This window comes from Seriola aureovittata, chromosome 8 (genome assembly GCF_021018895.1).
Source record: "Seriola aureovittata isolate HTS-2021-v1 ecotype China chromosome 8, ASM2101889v1, whole genome shotgun sequence".
NCBI lineage: Eukaryota > Metazoa > Chordata > Actinopteri > Carangiformes > Carangidae > Seriola > Seriola aureovittata.
The window spans coordinates 12,026,499-12,051,528 of NC_079371.1; the positions used below are offsets into that span (position 1 = coordinate 12,026,499).

Sequence of the window (25,030 nt, forward strand, 5' to 3'; positions counted from 1 at the left end):
ACACACACACACACATTTACACTGAGAGTAGTGCTAAACTGTTGCATTTAGCTTCTTCCCGAGCTAAAACCTGATCCGCAGTGGATGCAGACTGGGAAGATTACAGCTGAACAGAGCCACGGGAGTGCTATCTTTTACAGGTAATTACCCGATTATCAGTAAACACTGTCGCCGAAGACACAATGCCATATAGGGGATCACACAGACCGCCGAATGGTTCACTTCAACACCACAACAACATGCATTCACAAACAGGACAGCCATGTGAAGAAAGGAAAAAGTCATTACACCCACTTGTCAGTACATTCTTGTTGCATGATATAAAGCGTGAAGTGTACACTAAAAAAAAACAGCACATGGGATGTAGGCTTGTCTTATTAATTCCTTTGAAGCAATAAAACCAATGCCTCGGGTCTATGTAAATGCTAAACTACCCTGCATGCATCTAACTTGAACTGACACCAATAAAAAAAGAAGACATTTCTCTCCTATCAATTACATACATTACACAGACAAACTCAACACTGTCAAATCAACTCCCAGGCCGGCTTTGACATGACGGCTTTTCACCACTAGTGGGAGCTGGTAAACAGTTGACATGAGGATCCCCTGCAGGCTCCAATTCTGAAAGAGTTCTTGTTTGAACAGTGTTGGGAACCAACAGTGATTTTATAGTTTGCTTAAAAACACAGGTTAAGACACAGACAGCCAGGTAGATAAATAGATAGATGAGTTTGCTGGGGCCAGGTGTTGGGTTACACTGATTTAGACTGAAAGGATGAGCAAACCCAGAGTCCTTTCATTAGTCTGTAAACATTTAGGCAGAATTAATAGAGCGGAGAAGATGTGACACTTGCCCTGACTGAGAGGAGTAGAGCCGTCAGATTTTAGGCTTTTACCTCCCAGCTTTTCTATCTTTCTTATTTTAGGTTGTGGTTTTCGAAAAGGTTAGTCAGAGGGCAGCTTCTTTCCCCCTGGAGCATGAAACCACACAACACTTACTAACTTAACCAGGGATGGAAACCCGTATGGTGTTACCTGCCTGTGGTCCGTGGTCATACACCTGGTCTAAAGCCACGTCCCACAGCCGCGGTACTACACACTCCCCACATTAGTTAACACACACTCAGTAAAACACTCTCCACTGGAGCAGCCCTGCAGGCCTTCTAAATCTCTCCTGAGACAACCTGCCGTGAGGTAATGAGGAATTAGAGGGGAGGAAGGAGGTCTCTGAAGATTTACAGGTTTTAACTCCTGTTACTGTCACCCAGGAAGAGCTACAGGCCTGTGGCTATCAATAACAACAACACAACCACCTCCCAACACAACCACCTCCCAACACAACGCCACCTCATAACTACTGGGAGATTTGTAAAAAAAAAAAAAAAAAAAAAAAAACACGGCTTTAAATCTTGTATACCTGTCATACACACTAACTTCTCAATGGTCTATTAAAAGCTCATACAACAGAGATAACTCTTTTCCTTTCTGGGTTGTTAGCAAATTAAAACTCTACCATTGCTCCTATGTCACATATGGGTTAATAAATATCGTAAAATGTTTCTAAATACTAACAAACAGGTTTTTTTTCTCCCGCTTTTTTTAATTCTTGAAACTGCATGAAATTAAAAAAAAAATGAATACCACATGTATGTGTTTTTATTTACTAAAATTCTCATTCTGGATATTGATTAAGGCCTTTTTCCATAAACCCAAAATCCACAATTTCAAATTTAATGTCATAAATACTTTACATAAAATTCAAAAATGCACCTGTATATTATTTTAAAAGCTGAGTGATTATTATATTCTTTGTGCTTGTTTGTTTTGGTCAAATAAAAATAAAAGGCTAGTAGATATACCGACGTATCACACTGTTGTATGTTCTTTTAGGCCAATGCCATTTGTGCACACAAAACAGGCTGAATTAAAATGCATAAAAAAAATGCATACTAATGCAGTGCAAGATAATACATGGCAAAAACAAAACAAAAACTATTTTTAGCAGTTTCCTTTTGGTGTGTTGCAGTTGTTTACTTCTAAATGTAATACAGTTGAGTGCATGCAGTGTGTTTTCACACCGTGCTTGTGTGACAACGTCTGTAGCCACTCCTCATTCCATTTGGCTTCTCCCAGAAACAAGCAGGTAAATACTCTGAAATTAGATTGAGCCTTCATTTACCTTTAACCTTCCTATCCCTTCTCCCCTGTTTCTTTTTTAATAGACTTGTTAATTAAGGTACATTCAGCATCTTACCAGGGCATCAAAGACCAGTTGTTTATTATGGTTACATGAAAATCAAAAACTTAAATACAGTGATATGCAGACAACACGTTTAGCAACTATACAAAAGCACACATGAATTAAGTTTGGGTGTTTTAGATCAGTTCTGCAACTGTATGTAGAGCAAAAGGAGCCAAAACCGGCTATTGATAAAATCATGAGATGAAAAGAAAAGCTGTGGCTCTGATTTACAGTTAAGAAAGAGCCTGATATTGGCAAGAACAAGCACCCAAAATAACTACAAAAGAATCCGCTGTTGTGATATTTGCGATGCTTTTGTGGTTGCAGACTACAGACTGTACAACCACAGACGTCACCATCAACTAAACACATGCACACAGAGTCTGACTCATTCAGATGTCATGAAAATAACTGCAGGTTTTAATGTGCACTGATTCACATGTAAAAATGACTGTAGAAAACCATCATGACTTCACTTTTGAAGGGGTGATTCTGGTGCTGTGTGTTTGACATCTCACTTATTGCTTATTTGAGACTGAACCAGCTGATTAAAGCACACAGTGAAAACCTTTCTGTGAACTGTTTTTTTTTTTTTTTTTCTCCAACAGTGTGACACAGAGTGAAGATGTACACTGACAATAACTGATTCTGAATGACAAATATGAGGCTCCCGCTCTCAGTTACGACATTAACGCGAGCCATCTAACAGAGGGGCCCCGTGTTCAGCGGATGGGCTTACACCCTGGACAGGTATGTACCGTGCAAATACCAGACTAGCTCAGAACATGCAATAATCAGTAGGTGCTGTGCCATTAAATATGGGGGCGGTGGTGCAAACAACTTTAAACAGAGACCACTAGTGTCAGGTGTCGAGATTTACTACACCTGACTAATTTTCCCTCCTTTACAACTGCGCGGGGTGTCCTCCAAGACGACGACAGTCTTGAGGACAGTAGCATGACATGGGCTGCGGTGGGTGTGACCAACCATGGGAGAATGTGTGTAGGTGTGCTTACAGTTTTAAAAATAGGGCATGCCTGACAGACAATTGACAAACCGAATGCATGTGTGCGTCTATGTTTGTGTCAAGGAGGACCGTGTGAACGTGGCTCGATCATGTCGAAGTTTGACACGTGGCATGTCGGTCTGTGACGACTCCATCCTCAGCGACGGAGACAGACATAACGTAGAGATGAGGCATGAATGTGCGTGCTGGATGTATGGAAATAGGAGGAAGTAAAGTGTGCTTACATGCTTGAAAACACATATAAGGGAATGCGTGATTTTTTGTGTGCGTGTGAGTGCGAATGCGTGTGTGTGTGTGTGTGTGTGTGTGTGTGTGTGTGTGTGTGTGTGTGTGTGTGTGTGTGCTCAGCCATGTCTGCAGGGTGAGGTGGAGGCTGATGCTTTGGCAGCAGGTCTGGCACGTCTTTCAGGCCCAAACCTGCAGAGGAGTGAGAGAGAGAGAGAAAAGAGAGGTAGAAAGCAAATAGGTGTGAGAGTCTGCCTGCCTTCATGCGATATGCTTCACTTTTAACTCACATCACTAAAAGCTCCTGGCATCGATAAACCGAATACAGGTTAAAGTGGGTTAAGGTCATTAATGCACTGAACAGCGGGGCAGCACGAAAGTACAACACTTTAAAGTGACTTTAGGTTCACACACCCAACAGTGAGTTCCTCTGTAGCTCCAACATATCTACTTCTTGTTTGTATCCACCTGGGTGGTTGCAGTTGTATGATTTTCTCTTCCGTACGTTTCTGTTTAGTTTCATCTCTACACACTTCTCCTACCAACGAGCGTGTAGGGTATCTTTGTTTTGCTTTTCCATTTCAGCCAGGCGCATCGCCTCTGATGAACACATTGTATATCAGCAGTCACGCGTTTTAGGAATGTGTACAAAATGTATTTGTGGTGTTCTTTTTAAAAATCTAACTTTGTTCTCAGTTGTCCGCACACTTCAGCTTTTATATTTTTATTTAAGGCTTCCAGAGATTCTGTTTCATGTTACTATATTAAACATTCTGCCACCCATATCAGCAGCTGGGCTCCTCAGTCATCAAGTTGGTTTAGTATAGTTTGATCTAGATTATGGGTTACATCTCCAAATTAAGTCAAAATTCTGCTGCGGATATTGTTAGATAAAAGGATTTCCTGAATAATATCCAGATAATACCTACACCTCTTCTAAACACTTCTAAAGAGAGTATGTGTTCCCTAAGGCAGTAAATCACTCTACATTGTGACCATGGCACAGAGATGACATTGGAGAGTGTATCAACTCCATAACCTCAAAGGAAATCTCTATTCAGCGGCCATAAAAGAACGCCTTAGCCCACTATCGCTGTGGGGCCGGTTACAGAAAGAGAGAATGGATTAAGAGAGAAAACAGAGAGGAGAAAAGTGGAGAGTGTACAGGTGAAGTCCTATGGCTATGGAGGTTTGCTCAGCTGTGCGGTATTCTTTTCTGTGCCCCACCCAGTAACCAAAGGCCTGGATATCTTTCCATTTCACTCTTTTCCACCCTCCCTCTCTCCATCTCTCTCTCTCTCTCCCTCTCTCTTTCATATTTGCACAGGTGAGAGGACAGCAGTCCAATAATAAGTGTGGGTGGGAGACTTGAAAGTCAGGTTTGCCTGGCTGGTGGAAGGAGTTCACCTGTGGACTGTGGATGGATGGAGATCTGATGGCGGGGGCCCAGCCAGTCTTTTGTCTGGAGAGACAGACAGCAAACACTCAAACACGCAAAAACAGAAGAATTCTGTCGAGGACCGTTTCACTCAAAAGGTTGTTAATCATGACTTGTAGCAGAGTGGAGGAGTAGGAGTAGGAGGCACAACTGTATAACCAACAGAAATAAGGAGCTGCAGCATGAAGAACAAAGTCCTGTCCAACACAAGTGAGCTGCGAAAACACACAGAAGAACAAGCACGATAAAGGGAGAGACCGAATGAAGGGTGGACAGAGAGTAGGCAGGCAGGTGGAGCAGTGCAGGAGTCATAAGGGTGGGGAGATTTTGCTCCAAGGGCCAAAAGTTCAGAGCGAGGCAGAGCGAGCAGGTAACCCTAGCCACCATGTGCCAGAGTCTCACGTGTTCCGCTCATTGTCTTAACAAGCTGAAGCTCGGGTTTCTGGAGCACACAGAGCTTCCTGGGAGCTGAGGTCCAAGCGCCACCACCCACTCCCCTTCTCACCTATCTACCCCTTAGACCCCTTGCCCCACCCTGCAAAGGTAAACACACACACACACGATCAGCAAACACATACATAATACGTCAACACATACACATGCCAGCAATAGGCAAACACTGGAGAACACACTGGAGCCTGAGAAACCAGCTTTTATCGTGCAAGCTCAAGCACACGCCGCTCCAGCCGAGTGGGCAAATAATGTGCAGTTGCTCCAAATCAAAGTGAGACCTTTCTCATTGCAGAGAGTGATGATGAGCCACTCAACGCCTTTCCTTGAGAAAAAAAACAAAAACAAAACAAAAAAAAAAAAACATACAGCCCATGTGATATAATGGTAGCAACTGGAGGAACAAGTTGTAAATCACCATAATTACCATTACGCCCATGTCAAGAGAGTCTCGCACAGACACATGAGGCAGGATTATCAGACATGAGTATATGTACACCAGAGGCAATTGCCCTGTCCGTCTCTGTCTCAGTCTGTCTCTGTCTCTCTCTCTCTCTCATTCTCTCTCTTTTCCTCCTGTGGAATTCCACCCCAGGATCTTTGTCTGATTAATAACTTAGTCAGTGAGATGTTATTCTTTGGCATCCTCTGTCATTGTTGGATTAGCAAGGAACTGAGTTCAACTTCCTTTTCTAGTTTCCTGCAACCAGAACTGCCAGTGCACAAAGTTTATTTCAACTTCTTTCCACTAGAAATTAACTTTGTTCAGACCTGGCATTTCAAGTCATTTCTTGAGCCAAGTTTTATTTTGATCGATCAATGGCTGAGAATCATCACACACTCAGGAGCTCAGTTAAAGAGACTAAGATGATCATGATTGGCCATCCTGGTGGCATAACATTCATGGTCCACAGATGACGACTCCTACTGACTTTGGTGATTCCAGCTTTTTCTCTAGCACCACCAACAGGTTGACGTTTTTGGTTTTTATGTGAGATATCTTGATAATTATTGGGAGTACTGCCATTGACTTCTGTATGTAAGACATGTAAGGTCCACAGAGAATAAATCCTACTGAGTTTGGTGATACCGTGACTTTTCATCTAGTGCAACACCCAGGTCAGTTTGTCCGATACTTTGGTAGCTGCAAAATTAATGACATTCTCATCAGCCTCAGATGTTCTTAATTCTAGTTATTGCTAACAGCACGCTAACACACTAAACCAAGATGGGGAATATGGTAAGTGCTTAACTACAGCCTCACTGAGCTGCTAGCCTGGCTGCAGACGTTGTCTTGTCTGCAATGTGGATCAAGAGAAAGCAAGCTAAAAAGTTCATGGTTAATGCGTGCGGCTATACTTGTCACTGTGCACTTATGCCCTTAAAATAGCAAGTCTGAGTATGTGTAAATGGATTGACACACAGCACTAGTCTGTATGGTTTTTGATTTCTTCTTCTTCTTCTTCTTTTAATTTCTGGCAGATTCCGTATAGGAAGTGCATCGCTGCTTCCCGCCGGTTAAGAACAACAACAAATTTGGTCTTTGGAAACAGATATGATGTCGGTGTTTACTTGCATATACAGCGTGGAGGTGAGATCCAATCACAAGTGGTCACTCGAGACGCACTTGGGGACGCATGTTAATGATAGGTGTGAACAGGACCTAAGGATTAAGGTGCATGTTTCTCATCTTGTGCACTGTAGAGTAACTGTTCTGACTACACTTTGCCATACAGCACACCCTCATCACCATCTTGCTTGTCATTATATTTGTCCAAAATATTATCCGTGTGGCCTTCATCAGGGTCGCAAGTGACAATAAAGTTTTTGTTAATACTACAAATGCTACTTGAGTTTTGATCCCTCTAACTGCTTTTTTAACTTTGTAAAATCTCGTTTGTTTTTCACATCTCTCTTTAGTCATTCTCTCTCTCTCTCTCTCTCTCTCTCTGTCATCCACTGCAAGGACCCAGACTTGAGGCCTGTGATCCCCGTGATCACTGAACACACAGAGCCTGGAATCACTGTGATGTCATCAGGATTCCATGAGGCCTACACAATGACCGTCTCCACGACAACATAACTCAACCAGCTATGGGTTGGAATTTGTGTGTGCGTGTGTGTGTGTGTGTGTGGGTGTGTGAGACCCTAAAACCCTGACCTAAAAATCACGCTGCAGTAGCTCCCAAGAGAGACTGTAATTTGTAATGACACAAAACACCATATATCTAACGTGTTCATATTAAAACTGTGAGATCTTGACCATAATCGAAACGTACATCTCTGACTTCCAAACTGCACGCTATCAGTGTCGTTCCCATAACGACTGTATTGATACTGATAGATAAGCAAGTTTCTCTCCATAGGAGGCAATTTGCCTTGCCTTCCCAGCCGTTGGTCACTCCCTGATTGCTGTTGACAAGGTGCTCAGGCTAATGATCCCCCACTGAGAGAACAAAAGACCCCAGGAGTTACACAGGCTGCAGTAGGTGAGAACCCTTGCAGGTACATGTAGCTTCACCTGATCAGCTCACGAATGCACTTGTACCTTTATATCTGAAGAGAGGAAAAAGGAGGGGGAATTGGACAGTCAAGTGAAATAGGAAAAAAAATGATGCCAAAAGCAGAGAGAGACAACACTAAGAACAAGCAGTATTCTAAAATTCTAATGAATGTCTAAATGTATTAATTATATCGTAAGTGTCTTATTCTTTGTTTTTAATGTAGCAAGTGTTCCTGAAAAGTAGTATTTATAATGAGTGGATTATCCTGGCAAAATAAAGTAGATTAAATTAAGTTATCGCATTAACCATTGTAACAGCGTACTAAATACTACTGAGAAACTAAAGACCATCTTGCGGCGGGATCACACCAGCTGTGGTCCATAAGTACTCATTAGATTTTAGTATATTATTACATGAGTACTTAGTACTCATGGGTTAGACCACACCTATCTTCGACTCAGCCTTCGTGTTGATTTCAACTACAAACCTGTTAAGTTTCGTGACTGCATCTTGTACAGTTGTGATGTTATCACAAACTGTGCCCACAGACAGATATATGAACACCTGCCAAAGTACTCAAAACCACCTCTGTGGGAGCTCCCGCTACAGTAGGTGTCTTCAGGACCACATTTTTCCATAATGACACATACACTGACAAGGCAATAACAATACAAACCACACTGTCACAACTGGTAATACATTTTCCATTAATAACAATAACAGTGTCTAAAAGAGCTCAAACAATTCCTCTACAAAAAAGCATTTGTGTGTAAACCTGTATACATGTGGTCTGGATAAAGTAAAGGGAATACTTTAATGCATTTTGATACAACAACAGAAACTAAGGACTCAAGAACTACCTTGTTAATAAATCTCCGATACAGGATCTACAAAGACGCAATATGACAAAGTTCTCCTATGTTATAGGAATTTAATATTTTGTCAGGTATCCCTGTTATTTTGTCCACTACCTGTATTTCTTCTGCTCTCCTAAAAAAAAAGTATCAAAGCTTTGATTGAAGTCTGGTTTTCCTCTGCATTTTGGAGGCTCCACAGAGCCCTAGGGTGCTGTGTGGAGGTGTGAATGCTAACATGGCTCAATCTGTATGCCACAGAGAAAAAACAATCCATGCTAATCTTCCGCCACAGACAGGAGTCCAGTTAGGCCAATCAGAGGGGAATCGTCTGGAGTGGAGAGGGCTCAGAGAAGTCTAGATCAGGGCCTTGATTGCAGCAGGGTGATTTACAGCCGGAGAACAATGATGGCTGCCTTGGTCAGCACTGATGGAGAGGCTCTGACTGCACCAGCACAGACAGTGCAAACTCACCTGACAGTCATGCACTGATGAGCACACGTGCAGGCACCTACACACAGATATACACAGCCAGCAGAACACTCAGACTTTGGGTTAATCACTAAGGTAACTGGGATCAGCCTTGCCAGGTTTACTCTGTGACCTAAACATGCCCCCAAGGCTTGTGTTTGACCTGCTGCATTTCACTAACAACACATAAAGAAAAACAACTCAGCAAGCTACTTCCTATGAACTCAGCACAGATAAAACGGGAAACTACCTTTGCCCTGCAGTGGCGTATGTAAATACGACAGGAAAGGCTGAGGTTTGCATGAATGAAATGGGGGGGGTGGGGGGTGGGGGGTTCAGATGTTAAGTGTGCATATGAGGGGAGTGGGAAAGAGAAGCAGGGAGGAGGGGAGGTCACCATCAAGAGTTTTCTTTAGAGCATCCCCTTTGATCTGCCCTGTCACTTTGGGAAAGAGGAAGAATCACTAAGGACGAAAGTTCTCCTCAGGGTGACCCCGTGGCTTCTCAGGCACTGGCAGCGACCACTCTTGGGTGAAATAGATCGAATGCTGGCAATGAGGGACTTTGCAACGGCACCCAAGATCTCTGAAGAATAGTGGGCATCACATTTTTGCAAAACGCTCTTATTGGACAAAGTCAAAGTTACACCAAACAAAAAAAGTTCAAAGTTACACATTTAAGAAATGCAATAAGCCACTTTATTCTATCACCTCAAGCCCTACCATTAGTTGCTATTGACAAGGTACAAAAGATGATAATTAACCCCATTTAAATACATACAGCCAAGAAATGGAGAAACTAGCAATATAAGTTCAGTTCAGTGTTTTGCTCACTGATTGAAATGCAGAAGACGCTTTTGTTGTCCAAGCTATGGGCATCAGAGATTTAAAGAGAGATTTAAAGGCCAATAAATAGATATAGATAGACTGCCATTAAAAGCACCAAGGTCCTGCAGCTGCAGGGTGCCTGTATAGAGTGGATCTGCTCCTACTTGCATCTACAGGAGATATATTGGTATTAAGAAAGAGTTAATGCAGGGTTTGTCTTGTGTGTTTTAAAGTGGCCGCACTGTTGCCCCAGGTCCTGTGTGGGAGTTGAGAGGCTGGCTTTGACGTGCGATACTACACAGACGAGATTGCTCTCAGCTTCTAGAATAGGCAGGTGAGTACATGCACATGTGCCCCCCCCAACCCACACGCACACACCTGCACACAAACATGGATACAAAGTCACAGGTCACAAACTCATTCACATAACTGTCCAAGGAGGAAACTGAGTATGAGCAGGGAAAAGTCAGTTTATCTGATATAATATTAAAGTTATGTAATATTAAATAAAGTTTATGTTACGTTCGAGTTAAGAATTCCCAGTCTGTTTTTGTAAATATCTGACAGCGATAAATGGGGATAATAGGACATCCCTGACTGATGACAGAGATTGGAAACCATGACTACTGTTGGCAAATACATCCTGTCTTAGACCTCAGGGGCATGACTCATAACACCAAAACCAACACCTAATAGTCTAAGGTTCAGTTGTTGTGGGTTCTCTTCTTTCAAGCTGCTGGGAACAAACAGGCAACTTCCAGCAGCCTGTGTACTGTACACCCCAGAGCCGGGGCAGGGAGGCCTGGTGAGGGTGAGAAGGCAGTGGGGGAGGTGAGAGAAGTTTTTAGGGTGCCTAGAGTTTTTGGGGCTGAGTGGGTCTATTTAGCCCCCAGCAGATTGCCCCCCCTCTCCTTCCCTCCCCACCTCCTCCTCCACCCCTCTCCTCCCCCTGGCTTTGTGTGCCCTGAGCCTACTCCTCCCCCTTTTGTCACCCGGGCATTCCGCTTTGGTTAGCACACACAATGGGCGCTCAGTGCTCACCCTCCTGACACTGCATTCTGCCTGTGCACCAGGGAGTGGGCACGGGAGGGGGAGGGAAAGGGGTCCAGGGGGGAGGGTTAAAGGATGACAGCAACTCACCCCATGTGACCAAAATGCCATCAAGTATCAACCCCCCCCCCCCTTTTTTTTTCAAAGACCATCGTCTAACTTCATCCATCCAATCTGTACAGATGGGCAGTAAAACTAGTGCCAGCGGGCCTCGTTGGCACGGTGAGAACAAAACCTCGACTTCACCAGCCAAACAAATGAACAGGTGTCTCTTATGGCTGACTGCTGATGTGGAGCCTGCCCTCATCTAGCTTGCTTCCCTAGGTGCCCAGCTACATGTGTGTTCCCTTCATCTTTATGCTGCTATACAAACATAAACACAGACACGCATTCAAGTGCAAGACAAGGAGTTTCATATCTAATCTGTGCAGATATGACTCCCTTCTTAATGGAAACTCACAACAAATAGTGCAGTACACCTGGACGTATCCCATGTGCAAAAAGATGAGAATAAAGTTGCAGAGCATGTAACTATTCATTGACAGGAAATTTAATTCCTACTTAAGAATAGCAACCAGTGGAGTGCAAGCGGATGACTGGGTCTGTGTATGTGTGTGTGGCAGCAGCTCAGAGGCTGGTGGGGGGTTAGTTTGAGTTTCAAAGACCCTGCTTGTTCGCCCATATTTCACACCACGGTGACATCTTAAAGCCTAGACAGGCCTGGTTGCTTTGCCCTCTCTTTCACTTTCCGAGAAAAAAGGGGAATTGGGATGTGAGGGAGGGGGGTACTGAAATATATGCAAATGGTCCCCCAGAGGGGATACGAATTTTATGGGTTCAGAATTTAGTTCAGCCAACCTGAATAATCAAATGTGGGAACAAAAAAAAAAAAAAAAAAACGCCCCCCCCACCATTCCACTACCACCACCAACTCCATACCTCGAGCTTCAACCCCCACCTCAGGCCTCATCACTGTTCTCTCCTGCCAGGTCCTCACATGAGAGGAGCACAGTACATCCAAACTCTTATTAGGATCTCCTTACGGGGCAGGGGAAGGGGAGAGAAATGAGGGGAGAGAGGCGAAGAGGAGGAGGAGGAGGAGGAGGAGGAGGAGGAGGAGGGGTTTGAGGAAACGAGAAGAGGGGCTAGTGTACCTGATCAGGCAGAACTGCCGGGCTCCTGATTACGACACCATTTTCTCAGCAGGCTTCCCAGCCTCATCCTGCTTCTGTGAATATGGAGCATAGGGCCAGCCAATCCCCACAGCGCTCCCTCTCATCTAATGGCAGAATTAAGACCGTTTAGAGTGATTTCCTCTGCCTTCATGGTCGCACTCTGAAAGAACTGAATCTTTTTCCCTTTGCGCCGATTTACAATGTGGGGGGTCTGGCATGCAACGGGTGAGAGAAAAAAGTTCTACATGACTGAACATAACATTACAACAGGTGGGGAATTGAACAGAGACTCGGCAGAACATGGCTGAGAACAATTTTGCTTCACCTATATATTCTTGTTACACTGAACCACTAGTTCAGTTTGGTTGAACTGTTTTACTTTTGTAGCACACTTACCTTCATGTGGGTTTGTGATTATAAAAGCAGCTTCCCCGGGGATCCAGATAGTCAGAACTAAAGTCTGTATATCCACTCGTCACTAGACCTAAATCAGATAATAAAACATACAAAGTTGTGTTAAAGTAACATGTATTATTGCATTTTAAAGTTAGTGTTATAGGTCATGGTTCAAAGGCTGGTGGTGATTATTTTTGTCTTAACCCATGAAAAGACCAAAACCAACAGCAGGTAAATTCATCTCTCAATACTTAATGACTTTACTTTTTCCGTGGCATTTGGTTTTGGTCTTTTCATTGGATTTGTTGACAATTTAAAAAAAAATAGAAAATATCAGACATTTCCTTTATATTTGCAAAATAATTAGAATCCTCCTACTTCTATAAGCTTAATAAATAACAAATTGTTTTTGTTGTTATCTACATGTCTGTCCATTATATCTCTTATGTCACACCTGCTTTGTTATGTTACAGATAAAGTTGGAACAAAAAAAAAAAAAACTATATATAAACTTTAAGATTATTTCATAAATGCATTGTCACTTTTCTTAACACATATAAAGTTGACATGTTGGAGATACGGATTCTTCACAGAGCAGCAGAGGTCTGTTCATTTTACATACATGAGGCTTCTGAATGGAAGTAAAGCGTGCAAGGGTTGAAAGCTGATCATGTGTCAGATCAAACTGATTCATGATGACACTAACCCAAACAGGGTGTAAATCTGGACACAAATCTGCTTAAACTCACTCCTTCCGTGTCAAACTGCATTACATCAGGCCCATCACTGTGGAATATGGCATAGCACCATATCAAACAGCCACAGTTTGAACCTGTTGCTTTTGTGTTTCCCATGCTGTCTAATGATTCCCCCACTTTTCCTCCAACCTCCAGTAGACAAATCCTTCAGCTTTATTGCCCAGACTCAAGGGCTGCAGGTGCACAGGCCACAAAAGGGAGAGACGGGGGTTTGGGGGGTGGGGGGGCGTAGAGGAGGGGATAGGAAAGAGAATGGTGAGTCAGGAGATAAGAGAGGAAGGAACAGAGCCCCCCTACCCTGGTTTAACCTCTACACCCACCCATCCTACCCCTCACCCCTGCCTCCATCCCAGCCCCGTCCCTACCCCTTGCAACACCTCTCTGTTTTGCTCCACTGCCTTGCCACACGTGACAGGAGTGCAAACTGCGAGTGGTGCCGCCTGGCGCTACCAGGCCTTCCTGGGTGTGTGTGGCAGGGGACGAGGGGCAGGCGTGGCAGAGTGGCCATGTGGCGAGACCGGCCCTTTTCTTCTAAACCAGTAGAGGAGCAGTAATGACTGTGAGCTACAGCTGTGCCCACTGAGGCTTGCCCTACCTTGCCCTGCAGTGGCCCCTCAGCCTCATCTCTCCATATCGCCCTCCGCTTCTGGCCTCCGCCACTGTTAATGGAAGCTATTCATCTCCAGAGAGATAAAACTTGGTCTGTAATGGTTATGAGGCTACGACATGGGTTAGTGACAGATGAGATGATGATGTTACTAAAATAAAGCATCAAATATTTACTGAATATCAATGAAAAAAAAGTCTGAATGCATTTAGTCTAAACCAAAGCTTTGTATCTTCCACCCCCAGAAGCAGATCACTGTGTCACAGTCTGCGGGAACTAATGATTATTTTCATCACTGATTAATCTACAGGATATCTTCTTGATAAATCGATTAATCATTTGATCTTCCTCACATTGGAGAAGATACAACGAGCCCTTTTTGCTTTAAAAACAATTATTCAATTTGTCTAAATTGTTGCTAGATCATTTTCTGTCGACTGACAAATCAGTTAAGCTGCTAACTATTTCAGCTCTAATTGAAACAGGTTGTAGGACTGAGGAAGTTGAACGCTGCTGTAGATACTGTGATGTGGGTGAAATCAAAAGTGAATTTTGTTTTCTTGGTAAGTCATGGGGATAAGTGAAAGTGGTTAAAAAAGTTACAACAAAGAAAGTTCAGTGAAGTATGAGGAGAAGTTTTCCCAAGGCTTGGCACAGACTTAAGGCCGGTACATATCTAAGGCCTAATATAATAGATTGTTGATCATTCTTGGTTTAGGGTTTGAATGTTTATTTTAAGTTTGGTGGATTCCAAATCTCAAATACGTACAATGAGGTGATACACTCTGTGTTCATGTGTATATAAGAATTTACCTAACATAACCCAGCGATGTTTTATTATATCTATAATTCATCCTCCCACATATTACTTTCTGCCAATTTCTAAATAAATGACAGTATCTTAAATGTCTTTGGTGATTTGTGAGATAAAAATGTAAACATCTGCAGAACTGGGCTCAAATCCAGGATTATCATGATGATGTGGAAAAAAATGTGAAAGAAATAAAACCTAGCCTCATCATCAAAGATGCTGTGAGCTGGACAGGTTGGATTGTGGTTTCAATGAGTCAGGCCAAGGGAGAGCCTGAAAAGAACACACCATGTGAGTCACATACAGAGAGGATTATGGTTTGATGCCAGTGAAGAGACTAATGGCACAGCAAATCACTTGAAACTTAGTGTGCCAAGTGTTGACTGTGCCCCCAGCTCCCACCTGTTGACAAAAGGCGGTGAGTTACCTATTACACACGTTATATGCTAGCAAAAAAATCTCGCTCTCTGTCACACATTCATATATAAACAAACAATCCCTGCCTGCGTTACTGAAGCTGCTGTGCTGGGAACACACCCTCGGGGACAGGAATAACAGGCCACTCCAGAGCATGAGGACATCCAAGACACAGTGGCACCATACAAGCATGATGACTCTTTAACGTGTCCTTATCTCCATCCTTAATCCTCAGACGCTTTACCATCAGCTACTGTTTACACCAACCATAAGTCAAGAGTAAAAGCAGAAAATGGACTTTCTTCATGCTGAATGACTAAAGTCCACTAGAAAGCCATTGAGGAAGGCCTCTAATGTGGAGGGAGCCTCATATTGAATAAGGATTGAAATTTACATGACAACTTAGGAAAAATGCTTTTTTATTACTCATTCATCCCCTAAATCACTTGGCTCCCCCGCTCCTTTCCTCTGCCTCAGCTATTAAATCACCATCTTGACCCTGCGACCTGGGGCCGCAACCATAAAGAGCCCCCTGTGGGTCAGAGGCCTGATTGTAACATTTGAATATGAAATGGACTTGGATGGGCCTGGAAACAGCCCCATGCGCTGAGACACAGGCTGACCCCCAGGAGAGAGGCCTGCTTCAGCAGCCCCGGGCCTGGAGGCTCCCTCTTCTCTCAGCGAGGATTTACTTGGACTTGAGAAGGAGGGAGAGACAGAGAGAGAGAGAGAGAGAGAGAGAGAGAGAGAGAGGGCTGAAGTCGGGGGTGGAGGGGTGAGGGTGGTGGTGGGGGGGGTTGAAGCGGGGTAGGGGTTGAGCGAGAGTGAGGGAGAGGAGAAAGAGAGAGGGCAGACATTTGAATAAGACAAGAAGCGATTGGTGTTTGCATGACAAAGGAGCCCGCCATCTCCCCTGATTGGTGTCACAGTGCGGCACTAAAGCCATGCAGGCCCCCCGGGGTGGGGTGATGTGTGGAGCACAGGCATGTTTATGCATCCAAGGTGTGATATTAGGGAGGGATAGTGGGGGCCTGTCGTCAAGTTTCGGGTTAAGAACTCTGTGCGCATATTCTTGAAAGGAGAAGAAGTTTGCATTATTCTGACAATAAATTTACAATTTTAAGTGACCATCAAATCCAAAATGTTGCTTTTTGTCTTTGAAGACTATGCTTGAAACTTTATTACTAAATTTACAACCCGCCATATACTTTAATAGGAGAAGTAATAAGGTATAAATCCAGTTTATAATATTTACGTCTGATGTTCATGGTTTTGGGCCTTCTTTTCTAACAGCTGCATTGTTCTCACTAATTTCTGAAACCTGGGAAAATGGTGACATTGTTATAACAAAAGTCCAACAGGGCAAGAAACAGGAGCATTCAGGTGTTCAGACAGGTTGTAAACAAGCCAATAGTTTAGCCACTTTATCTAAAGGACTTACTGCAGCATTTGAAGGGGAAATCTAAAGTGAATACGTCCAAAATGATGGTAATAAACTGCCATTGCTCAGAAAATGGGCAGGAATTCAGTGTGTAAACTGCAACGGATGTTTAGAGAGATGGTTTAGGTCATAATTTCGCCCTTTTCCGTTTCTTTTCTTTCCACCTTGTTCCTGAAAGTAAATACAGGCATGTTGCCCTGTTCGCTACCTGTTGTCCCCAATCTGCTAATTATTCCAGAGAGGTGTGAAGACCACCACCCTCACTGTCCCCTGCTGGGCTGTCAGTGGAGTCCTGAACATCCATGTTCCTCCTGCACCCACTCCTGCTTCCCCGTCTTCTTAACGTTTGATGACAATACAAGAACAAAGATGAGAGGGGATCATATGAGTAGGCAAATCCAGGGGCTATAAAGGGGATTTCACAGCTCGATAAGTTTGGACAATTTGTTTACAATCCCCATTATTACACGTCCCTTGGGAGTAGGTGTATGCATAAACATTGATGCATTTTTTCTTTTTTCAGAGATATTGCAGATTAGCCAAGAGTCGCTCCGCTCAGGAGAATGATGCAAAAGTGCAAGAAAAAGTACCGCAGGAGGTCAAAAAGAGAAGGGATGAGGATGAAGGAAGCACAAGTGAGAGTTAGAGAGGTCACACGCTCACACTCACACATGTACACAAGATATGCACGCACACACTCACCCCCTGCAGACAAAGCCTCCACAGGCTCATCTGGGCAGTGCTGCCGGCCCTCAGGGACACACCTCCAAGAGAGATGGCCTGACTAACTCTCCATGGCAACTAATCAATAAGTGACAGAGTCAGTCAGGACTGACCCGTAGCTGAGTGTGTCCCACCTCCCCCCATGTTCCCAGGGTTACACTCCCATAAACCACACACACAGATTGGGCTGCACTAAAAGACAAAGTCCCCCCCAAACCTGACCAGTGCCCCTTTGCTCGTACTTTGGGTGCATTTGACAACATACCTTTTTTTTTTCAACATGTGCAAGTGTGTTTTGTTTTTTGTTTGTTACTTTTCATGCATGGGAGGGGAGTGTGTTTACGGAGGGGCAGCGGGCACACACACACGTGGGTAGGCCTACAGGTTACTGAATGAACACAGCTCCTGACAATAGCGATATGATCAGGCGGCTTCTGATGGAGCAGAGTCACCACACCACCATTGTGTATCTGTCAATCTGTGTTCCCTCTCACTGTCCTCAACAAACACTAATCAATAACTGTGGCCTACATGAGAGACCTAATCTTCCCCCTCGTCACCCCCTTAACTCCTTATCCCCCCCTGACTCTGCATTGTCTTGCAGCAGTGCCACCCTGTCTTCGCTGTCCCTAGGCATAGTATATACGTCGGCATATATACTTGGCCCCGTTTTTCTGGGCTTCCAGGACAGGTCAGAAGTGGGGTCAGAACTCTAGTTTGGCAAATTAAAAGCAACGCTACATGCTTCAGTGTTCATAGACAAAGTGATGTGTACTACAGAAAGGGACCATCTGCAGCAGACACACTTTTACACACTAGAGAGCCTCGCTTAGCGTCTGAGCCATCCTTAACGCACATTGGAACCAGCCCTTTGTATGTAATTGCCCTTACAGGTTATTCAGGAAGAGGCCTCTAAATCCAGTTTCAGTCCTGGTTGTGTCCTTCTGTGTGTGTGTGTGTGTGCGTGTGTGTGCGTGTGTGTGCATGTGTATGCATGGTCCTACACATCTTCCTCCAACCGCAATTACAAGTGAAAACAAGTTCAAGTAAACCTCAGGAGCGCTTAGCTGAACAAAACGTCAAAGGGATCCTCGTCTGAAAACTTCTCTAAACATACAACCTGCGCAGCAGAAAAACAGAATCCTCCCATTTCAGCTGTTCATGTGATTTGTATTTGTTTTGTTTGGGACAAAAGAGGCGGTAATCCTGTCTCATATTTGACAAGTCTCATATTCACACACACCTGCTGGGACAAAGTAAACACGCCTTCAGAGTCAGACACCTTAATGGATGACCCTCACATTAAAACCTAAGTCAGGATAAACCCTAAAGCAGGTATGTTGACATGATATGGTAAAGAGACGTGCCCATTCCGGATATGAATGATGAGAGCAGTCACGTCACAGCTAACACATGTGCACCAGTGTATACAGTGTGTACATAGGTCAAAAAACATCTGTGTGAAGGTGCATGGCACTTTCTCTCCTCCTTAATTGTAATTATGAATGATTCCATGACACTGAAAGATTTACTCCACGATGCTGTGTAGCACAGGTGTCAGCTGTCTCTGATCAAAGCCAAAGATGTGACTGTGAAAAAACTATTGACAGTAATTTTTTAACTTGTTTTAAAAGTCATTGTGGAACCCCATTTTTTTCCCCCCCAAGGTACCCTACCCTATAAGCAGCTCGGGCGCCTGAAAGTCTATAAGGTCTTAATTCAGACTAATTTACTTTTCACTGACATGTACACAAGTAACTTGCTGCTGGGCGGATGCAGTTTCTTGAGTGGCGGCATGCTTGCCTTTGAAGCGTTTCCCACTCAGCATTCCTTGTGGTTGTGTAAGGCATGGCGATCCAACCACAGCTATCATTAATGAGACATTTGCATCACGGAACAAGTCTGTCGATGCTCACATACGTTCAGGCAAGGAGCTGAAAATTGGGGATGTACTTAAAAGAAGATGTATAAAAAAAAAAAAAATTGAAAAAAAATGGTCAAATGTGATTTTCCAGGGTCTCTGGTGAGTGCTGTCAGTGAATGAGTGAGTGAGTAGGTGAGTGAATGGAGAGGGGATTGAGAGGACGGTGCAGTGGAGAGGGATGGCTCTCAGTGGGTCAGCCCAAAAGCCCTGACCCCAGGAGGATTTGATGCCATTTTCCCACGCAGGGAGTCGACCTGAGAAGAGCTCGTTAACAACATCTGCCCCGGTTCAGGGAGATTAACCCCCACCCCCAACCCCCGCACCTCCATACACACACACACACACACACACACACACACACACACACACACACCGCTCTGCTGTCAATCTGAGTACCTCACATGAGCCCTCTGCTCTGGACAGGCTTGCCCAAGCTGGACAGGCCACTCCGGGCCACTCAGGTCCCTCCAGGCTCAACTCAAAGGGCCTCTCTTGGAGATCCCTAGCCACAGCAAATCAATACAGCCTGACTGTGTCATCGGTACAGTCCCTAACCGCACTCATCCATTCTTTCGTTACACTCAAACTATGTCGTGTAGGTGATGTCTGATCTGTACACCAGACGGGGGTTCCTGATTTGAGTTGGAGATTACGTGAAGAGTTGAGAGTATATTTAGAAGGTGTGTTCCTGCTGCAAGTTGCCCAGCCAGTCGAGCAGGCGAGATAGTGATGTCACCAACGTCAGTCTGTCAGCCAAATTTGTGTAATGAGTTTTCCACTCATCACACTGACGTAGAAAGACACACTCAAAACAAAATCCTATTGCTTTTACCACCTTGTTCACATATACTCCCACAAGACATGCAACTGGCAGGGGCATGTTGTGACATAATACGAGGTGAGGGAAAAACAGGATTGACTGAAACATGGCCTGTGGCCCTGCTGCTATTAAGCTGGAGCTTTGCATGTGCTGCACACATCGATACATAGGTGCGTAAAGACACACAGTGGCAGAATCCACTGGGAATCCGCTGAATCCATGTTCTACAGGGCTATAATTAGGTTAGTTTTTGGAGAGGGGGTTAAACAAACAGGGGCTGTGAGGTCATAGGCAGATGGAAGTGGGATATGCCTGCACTTGCTGAGTGGGCACAGAGCTCCACATGACGGGAGAGAGAGGCCCTCCGGGCGCTCAGCAGGGGGAGAGCAAAGGGGGGGATGGTGGGGGGGTGAGGGTGGAGGGGAGCCAAAACTCGGATGGCCTCACTGCCAGAACATTCAAACACAATCAATAGCTGTGCACGGTGTAGCCACACACCTTCCCACAAACACAGATTTTCACTCCTAAATCATCAGCAGGTATGACATTTCTGTGCCAGATTCCCAGCGACCACATACAGAGCCGGGCTTCACTGCTCAGGAGTTGTAAGAAATATTTCACCGCACTGACATGTTCAAACTTTTGCATCGGTTGCTAAGCAGATACCTCGACATTTTCGGTTGAAAGTTAGCCCAGAACGTGGCGTATTTATCAAAGGAGCCATCCTGAGGTTGCATAATTTTTTCTGAGTCTGATCAATGACTAGAAACCATCACTCTGCCCCAGCCCTCACCAAACAGCCCTGATACCGAGGAGCAGGAAGAGAAAAGCTGCTTAATTACAAAAAAATGAGTTGGAGAGTGTGATTAGGTGACGGGTGGCTGCTGGCACGCTAGAGTGACTTAAGACCCTGTCAGTGAATGCAGGGAGGTCTAGATAATCTTTCCCTCCACAAAGGTGCGTGGGGCTAATCCAGGCCGCTGTGCTGAGCTGTGGATCAAGTCCTACAGGGAGTGTGGGAAGGCCAGCAGGACCGCCACTGCTTCGGCCCTCTTGGTGGCCAGGAGCTTATTTATCCCAAGGTACACTGCAACAGCAGGCCTGTCCATTCTTCCACACACCTTTGCATTATCAGTCAGCAGTGAGTGTGTTGAGGCACCAGTTGAGTTTATGAGTGTGATGCAATTTCAGAGTAATTTGTTGAAAAATTAAATCTACCATATAGATTTAGTTGTTTGAGTTTTAACTAGATTCTAACAGAACCAACTCGAAAAAGCAATTCCAAAATGTCCTGAATGTACATGAACACAACACGAGTTTCTCTGTGGACATCAGAAACTATATGAAAGACCACATGAGAAAAACCCCAGTCAACATGGGAAATACTGACTATTAAATTACACTATAAATTAATTTTATTCTTTAAAACCCTGTATTATATATGTTATTATATTTGCCAAACAGAAAGCCACAAATTATATTTATCAATTACTTTGGCACATCATCACTGACATACAAGATAAATTTACTAAACTTTTTAAAAGCGTTTGAGGCATCTCGTTTTTCAATGGATACATTTAGAAATTTAATAATACACTTTTTTAAATGGGTGAGTTTAGTCCACTTTGTAATGTGAAGTTATCTGACGCTCATCCCATTTCTCTTTTTGTTTTAGGGTTATATATATTTAGATTCTTAATTTTTATTTTTAACAATTAGAAATGATCCAAGTGAATTCTTATAATACAATATTGAAAAAGGAAAACAAATTTAAACCGACTGAGGCAACACAGCCTTTGGAGTGAAATACTCACTCTTCAAGTACATACTGAAATAAGTGAACTGATGAAACCAAGGAAGGAAAAGTATCACAACTTGATTACGGAGGAAAAATGCAGCTTTTCACCAACTATGTAAAAAGTAATTCAGTTAGTGAAATTAGAAACTGAGCCCACTTCAATTTTCTATAAACATAAATTACAAAATGAAATAAAATTTAAAAGGCCCAAGGATTATGTCGAATTATATTCTTAAACGGATGTTTAAAAAGATACACATCAGTTTTTTGAAGTCCAAGAAAGAAAAATAATAAATCTCTCACTAGGCTGCATCTTTAAGGCTTGTAGAGGGACTGGATGATCAGATTATTCCCATGCTGCCTTCTCCATGGAGACAAAGTGAAAATATCACTCTGCCCGTGTAGGTTTAAATAAAATAGCTGTGCATGTTAAATGTAAATTCCAGTTGTTTGGTCTTTGCAAATTTTCCACTGTGAAAATAACAGACTGTCATTGAGCGAGGTCGAAGATCTTCACACATCACCTACTAAATAATCCCTCCTCAATGGTATGTTCCCTTGGGACACAACCTGTCCTGTTCTCCAGAGATTTTAAAAACAATCAAAGTCCAAACTTCATATTTCACACAAAAGACAGAGTCACAAATCATGTTTCGTACAAATTTATTCAGCATTTAAGAATAGAGGATGGTCTTAAAATATGTAGAAACGTCAGTTTAAATAAACGTTTTCGTTCAGGATAATGAGTAAACATGACACTGTCAAAACCATCACAGAACAGAACATCTTACAAAAACAAATTTGAACATTTTTCACGTGACAAAAACATCGGGTTCACAAGCTAAAAAGAAAGAAAAAATCTTACTATAAATAAAACTTGCGTTTGCGACCCGCACAGTCTTAACATTTCATTTAACCTAGGTCATGAGGGGGGGGAGAAAAAAAAAGAGAGAGAGAGAGCGAGAGCGAGAGAGAGAGAGAGAGAGAGAGAGAGAGAGAGAGAGAGAGAGAGAGAGAGAGAGAGACTACAAAATTTGGACACAGTCGAGACAACTGACATTCTACAAATTAAGTGTAAACATTTATGTACCAACTTTCCATCCAGCTTTTCTGAAATACACCAGCCTCTTCACGAGGCCACATGCCTTTTCATAGAGAGAAAATATGGCATTATTTAAAATATAGAAGTCCAATTCTTCTACATATGTTGATTGCTTATACTTGTGATAAAAAGCCTCTTTGCAATGCAATTTACTCTGATGGGCTCAACGTTCACTTTCGATCCATTTAAAATTCATTTAAAATGGACAACTCAAATGATATTGAGATAAAGTTGTTTTTGAACAAAACTGTTGAACGTTGTTTCTTTAGCAACCAAAAAGTTCAAGTATCCGAAGTACTTTTTTTTCTTTTTTTTTTTTCCAAAGTTTTTAGTCTTTTCTTTCTGTTGCTCTCAGATGTGGGTGAGAGGTAGCGTCCCATTGACGCCAGTCCCTGCGGTCTGATAGTGCGGGTGGACGCTGTGTAACCGGCTGCTCTGCAGGGAGGAATGCTCCGCGCTGTCCCCGCCGGGAGGCAGGTACATGCTTATCATATCCCTCAGGTCCCCCAAACACGCCCGCTGAGAGTGGGACGTGATGGCCGGCGGCGGTGAGCTCGGCTCGGTCTTGCACACGGACGCCATGGAGCTCAGTCCCATGGCGTTGGTGGTCTGCTGCGTGTACGCCGGAGACATGCTGTACGTGGACGCCGCGTTCATGTAGGTCTGAGCCGAGGACATCATCGGGTACTGGAGCCCTGCCATCTCGTATCGGTGCATCTGCTGAATCTGAGGGCTGTTCATGCTGTGATGCTGAGGGTAGGCCAACTGGTCCTGCATGAGGGAGTACGCACTGTTTGTCCACCCGTTCATGTGCGCATAACCGTCCATCCGCTGCCCCACCGACACCGAGTTGTTGACGGCGTTGGCTCCTGGCGGCAACAGCCCTCCGGGCAAAGAATACTTGTCTTTCTTGAGCAAGGTCTTGGTCTTCCTGCGGGGACGGTATTTATAATCCGGATGCTCCTTCATGTGCATAGCGCGTAGACGCTTGGCCTCGTCGATGAATGGCCTCTTTTCAGCGTCGGTCAGAAGTTTCCAGTCAGCACCAAGCCGCTTGCTGATTTCAGAGTTGTGCATTTTGGGATTTTCTTGAGCCATCTTCCTCCGCTGTCCCCGGGACCAGACCATGAAGGCGTTCATCGGCCTCTTCACCCGCTCCTGGTCGCTGGCACTGTTGTTCTTTGCGCCCGGCGCCGAGCCCGAGTTGGACTGCGGGAGAGGGGTCTTGATCTCGGTTTCCATCATGTTATACATTCAGGCGGCTTTTAGTGTTCACTCACAGGCACATAAAAAAAAAAAAGTTCACAGAACAGCGCCAAAAGTCAAAGAGGTAGAGGTACTGACCAGTCTCATAAGAAGATGGAAAAAATTTCTGCCCAAAGAGGCAAATGTGTCTGCAGGTGCTTCTGGTTTCTCTCCGCTCAAAGCTGCTCTGTCCCCCACGGCTCTGAAACAGAAGTCTGTAAACTTGTTCGCCAAGCTCATCTGTTAATAGGCCTAGTGGCCGGACCATGTGATGTGGATTGACAGCATGACAATGAGGAGCAGGCGACCAATCAGGGCGCAGCACCATGTAACCAACCGCAGCACACAGTGCTGTGTTTTGGTTAGAGGAGGAGGGAGAGGTAAAGTTTTAAAACAGCAGCGCAGCTCAAAATCCTGAGCGCAAAAATATTAAGAGATTTTAATCGTCTGAGAATGGAGATGAGGAGTTCACGGAAAATGCAGCCGATTTGTTTGTTATTGATTGTTTCCTGATGGCAACAAAATCATTTTTTGGAAGAAATTAAATCCACAAACAGCTGCTTTTATAATCATTTTTTTTCTACACGTGGGAGTCAGCTGAATAAAATTTCATCTCAAACATGCAAAAAAAAAAAAGAAAAAGTTTGTATATGCTTCTTATAAAGAGTCCAAGCTGTACAGTAGGTTACATGTAGCCTATATGCTGCAGGGAAACAGGTCTT

General features: G+C 43.9%; 1 protein-coding gene and 1 long non-coding RNA gene across 2 annotated transcripts in view; both read right to left on the bottom strand.

The window, feature by feature from the left end:
* Positions 1-1,505: 1,505 nt before the first annotated feature.
* LOC130173630 (uncharacterized) overlaps positions 1,506-25,030 on the bottom strand; it is a 31,851-nt gene continuing 8,326 nt past the window's right edge. Inside the window, exons 3-6 of the long non-coding RNA XR_008828457.1 lie at positions 12,663-12,750; positions 12,246-12,370; positions 4,905-4,959; positions 1,506-3,689 (exon numbers count right to left, since the gene is read on the bottom strand). This is a non-coding gene — a long non-coding RNA (uncharacterized LOC130173630). The remainder of the gene's footprint in view (positions 3,690-4,904; positions 4,960-12,245; positions 12,371-12,662; positions 12,751-25,030) is intronic.
* sox3 (SRY-box transcription factor 3) lies at positions 22,608-24,529 on the bottom strand. The gene has a single exon (XM_056383058.1). It carries the CDS (start codon positions 24,315-24,317, stop codon positions 23,415-23,417), a length of 903 nt encoding a protein of 300 aa, XP_056239033.1. The 5' UTR covers positions 24,318-24,529; the 3' UTR covers positions 22,608-23,414.